Raw genomic sequence first — 4573 nt, 5'->3', positions numbered from 1 at the left:
GTCTACAAACTTCTGTATAGGGTCCGTGTGTTTAGCATTATTGTTAAAAAATATTTATGGGTTGATCAAAAATGTCTCACAAAGTTAGGCAATCATGAACATGAAGAAATATACAGAACTAAACCTGTGTAGATGCACCAATGCTTAAGGGTCTACTTGCATTCTATTGTTTCGCTCCAGATTTGTCAGCCTTGATAATAAAGGCATGCCAGTCGACTACATAAGGTGTGTCGGCATGATGTGAAAAAATGTGGCCGCCGGGAGCGTGTACAACTACAGATGTAAAACGACCTCCTGCCCAACACGGCAGTGCCGACCATGAGCTCTCGGTGGCCTGCATCCTGGCCGTGGTGCCATGCATGTAGAGGAACACCGCCCAGTCTTGCTATGAAATAGTATGCAACCAATTGATCATGTTGCTATCAAGAAAAAAAAACAGCTAATTAGGATTTGGAAAAACTCACACTACATGATAATTAATGTGTCGGTCATCAAGTTCTAGGAGGCCCAGGGTTAGCAGTTCCAACGGTGGTAGCATGCACCCGGAGGCCGCGAGAAACCAAGAGGACACCGCAGGTCAGTCGACTAGAGTTCAAGTGGTTGGAGCAGCCATGGCGGTCTTGATCGTCTCTTTTATTTTTGTGCGAAAAAAAAACTTGATGTTATTATATGCGGCCGAACATTTTGCGCATCTACGCAACCACTGGATTGAGATGTCGGAGGTCAGGCTGCCACGCGACGGCAAGCGATCCGATGGTCTTCACCGAGTATGAATGGCTCGTTGTGCGGCCCTTGGTAGATGCTGCACCTGTTCGGCCCTCTGGAATAATTAAGCTTGATGAGTTCGATGTGGTAGTACTACTATTGCATTGAGTAGGCCGCCCGGCGAGTTGGTGCCGCTAGTTTGGAGGCGTTGCATCTGGCCGACGGACACTATGAGCTGCAGAGGGCACACTATAAGAAATATATCAACTTGTGACCTTGACTATTGGTCACTGAAAGGTCACTGTTTTTCATTTGCGACCTTTTTGTGACAAAAAACAGAAGATCAAAAGCTGGCGGTCGTAAACTGACATTCACGATCTTCTCTGTAAGAAGATCGTAGACGTTTATGACCAAAATACGTCTACTGTGGCATTTTGGTCACTAGCAACCTCCACAGGCCACGTAGGCATCCAGCGTGGCAATCTGATGTGGCACAAGATTCAGCCCGGTCCAATTCGATTTTCTACATGGGCCTAGCCCAATAATTCGGCCTTTTCAATATTTATTTTTCCTATTAATTTTTGCTAGCTACATGGGCCTGGCCCAGCAATTCGGCCTTTTTATTTCTAGATGCGGCCTTTTACAACGTATGATCTTTTATTTTTTGCCATTTTATTTTCCACTGTTTTACATTTGTCCCAAATATCATAATATCATACACGGGTCCCACACATCAGAAATTTCAAATGTGCTCAAATTATTTTGATAAGCGGGTCTCATGAGTCATGTTTCCCTTGCACACATTTCAAATCACATACATAATTACTATTTCATATGAAACAGAAATTGTAATTCTGAAACATACACCATTTTATTCAAAAACAGAGAAGATACAAGAAATTCTGGAGTTCACAATGCCCAAAACACCCAGCTATTATTAGCTAACTTGGTCTACAAAAATGTCTTGGCGCTTCTTTAAACATCTTCTTTCGTCTTGAATTTAGGCAAAATATCTGCCAACAAGAAAACAGGATAGCGAGGATATAGGATGAATAACAACAACACCAAGTGATGGGGTGCTATTTAGTAAGATTTAAGTCCGGAAAGAAACATGCATGAAAATTAAGAAGAGCTAGAGCAAGTCTGCATGAAAATTAAGAAGTGCTATTCAGTATGAATGCGCTGAAGTTTCTGTGCACGTCATGCCAAGTCAGCAAACACGCAGCATGCATGTGAGCCATAAAAATGATCACACTTCAGCACCTACAGCAGCCTTACACAACAGATCAAGCCATGAAGTGATAATAACAGTGTGTGATGACAAACTGGCCACTCCTTTTAATTACTATATATGAGCAACAAAACATCTAGTTTCAGATACTCGAAAGGATTCATTCATATACTTAATTATATGCTGATAAGGATTATAGACAAGGATTGTAGAGGTTAACAACAACAAAACTAAAATTGGAACTTGATACCATTTGTGATGCACGACATAAGCTAACAAAAAAACACATTCCAAAACAATCCATATAAAACATTTATGGATGGATACATTGAAGAACTAGAAAAGTTCAAATAGGTTTATAAATGCACAACTAACTTAAGGAAAAGGAAAAGCAACTTCTACTTTAGAGCAATTTGCACAATATTGATAAAAATCAGTTTGCTACTACTGTCATTGGAAAATTGTTGTGGATTTGTTTTGATACAGAAGATAGAACTGGTAAAATCTGTTTGCTGCAACTCTGTCGTGGATTTGTTTTAATCGCAGAAGATAGAATTGGTAAATAATCTCCTACTAGCATGTAGCGACTAAGATTTAAGCAGGTATGACAATTCATATGTTACTATTCCACAAAGGCAGCAAAGAGATATTCTAGAGGTGAAGTAAATGGGGCGCATTTGGAGCCTGAATTGGGATACAGATTAGGCACTAGAACAGTTCCCACAATATTGACACCATCCTGATGAGTGATGAGTACGAGTGATGAGTCCCCTCTCCATCAGGTCGCGAGCCAAAGACTCATTGATCTGCAGGTAGTAGGTAGACACAGGGTGAGCAAGACCATCAGCACCATATATAAATCAAACAACACAGATGATGATACACTAATACACTGTGCATACTTAAAAATGCCAGAAGAGTTAAAATTATTAAACTGAGAGCAGTTGCAGCAGCTCAAAGTGGCAGCAGCTCAAAAACAAGCCGATGCTGTCGCCAAGGATGGCGCGCATCTCCTCGTCGTCCCTGCAGGCGTTCTCCAGGACCCTAAACCACCACAGCAACAACCAGTGAGCTAGCTAGTTAACTGAGCAAAGGGTTCATACATTGAAAAAACAGTGAAATGTCTGAGGAACAGTGCATTACCTCAGAAACTGAATATATTTCAGTGTTGAAGCCAATTTCCTCTCCCTCGTCATTGGTACCAAAACCCCTAGGTTGTCCGAAGTAAATCCCTTCCACGCAGAGCAGTACAAATTTCAAGTTTCATCAGAATGCACCTGGAAATGCATAAATCAGCAAGAAAAGAGGGGCAACCAGTAACCACCCATATCTCATCATAATTTAGTCAACAATACCTCCAGTAAGCTCTCTAACAACCATGATGTCCACTCCTTCAGCCACCTCTTTCTTCAAAGTAGATGCATCTACTAACTACAAAAGTGTCAGGTCAGAGAGGGAAGTAGTTACACAGGACATTATTATTCTTAAGTGAATTAAAAAAGTCCACCCATCCCAAATCCTGCAGCTATGGCTACATTTGCTAGTATTTTGCTCCTTGGTTAAACTATGTGCCGCTACTAGAGATTACATCGGGGATGCAGGAGACAATGTGATGCGTTCGATACATGGCCTTGGATGCAACTAGCAAACTAGAGTACGAAAGGCAGTGCTGTCGAGTAAAGCATAGTACTTATGTGAAATGCACTGAAACTGAAACAAGTAGGGATATATACCTGCGGCAACACTGTGGCTGGCCGCAGATTGGCGAACACGCCGAGCCCGGCACGGATGTTGAGCAGCCCGGTCTCAGGCTTGAGATGCTTCTCATTGCTGTCCCACTTATACCTGCAAGCGCAGCATCAGCGTCCATTTACTGAAACTGAAAGTCACAGATGCACACCACAACTTCTGAACTAATTACTATTGCCAGATCGTTTCCACTCACCCTCCTATCGCGCCGAGAAGGATGGCGTCGGAGGCCCGCGCCGCTGCGAGCGTCTCGTCGGGGAGCGACACCCCGACGGCGTCCAGCGCCGCGCCACCCATCAGCATCTCCCGGAAGCGGAGCTCCACGCCTGCGGCCGCAAGCAAACAATGGGGTCAGCCATCTAGCTTAGCTTCTAGCACTCGGAGCTCAAAGTCATGGACGGCGTAGGGTTCGGCTAAGCTTGCCTTCCTTGGCGCCGGCGGCGGAGAGGACGTCCTTGGCGACGCCGACCACCTCCGGCCCGATGCCGTCGCCCGGGAGGAGCGTAATGTTGTAGCTCCAGGCCGCGGCCGAGCGCCGGAAGGTCGCCGTCGCATGCCGCGGCCGCGTTTGGCGACAGGTGATGGAGATGCGGAAGGCCGTCTTTGTCCCCGCCGTGAAGCAGACGTAGTCATGGTTGTAGGAGATGTGGAGCAGGTTTCGTCCGCGCGTCGCCGGCCGAGAGGGCCACCGCCTCCATGGCCGGTGACGGGTGTAGGTCTGCTGGGCACCGTCAAATCCCGCCTTAGGTCGCCGGGATTGGGCGCCAGACGTGGCGGTGGGAAGTTGGATCTGGGAGTGGGAAGAGGGGAGAGGATCTGAGGTGGGGAGGGGAGGTGTGGCCGAGGTGGGTGGCGGCGAGGGGACTGGTGGGTGGTGGAGGTGGGTGG

The 4573-nt window shown here is 45.9% G+C and overlaps 1 protein-coding gene across 1 annotated transcript; it reads right to left on the bottom strand.

The window, feature by feature from the left end:
• Window positions 1-2865: 2865 nt before the first annotated feature.
• Window positions 2866-4383, bottom strand: LOC119350033 (3-isopropylmalate dehydrogenase, chloroplastic-like). The gene is made up of 7 exons (XM_037618069.1): window positions 4375-4383; window positions 4109-4286; window positions 3882-4011; window positions 3670-3781; window positions 3292-3367; window positions 3080-3168; window positions 2866-3012 (listed from the first exon to the last, which is right to left on the bottom strand). Exons 1-7 carry the CDS (start codon window positions 4381-4383, stop codon window positions 2866-2868), a joined length of 741 nt encoding a protein of 246 aa, XP_037473966.1.
• Between the last annotated feature and the right edge of the window lie 190 nt (window positions 4384-4573).

This window comes from Triticum dicoccoides, chromosome 1B, assembly GCF_002162155.2.
Source record: "Triticum dicoccoides isolate Atlit2015 ecotype Zavitan chromosome 1B, WEW_v2.0, whole genome shotgun sequence".
Taxonomy (NCBI): Eukaryota; Viridiplantae; Streptophyta; class Magnoliopsida; order Poales; family Poaceae; genus Triticum; species Triticum dicoccoides.
This window is presented reverse-complemented; position numbering and strand designations above follow the sequence as displayed.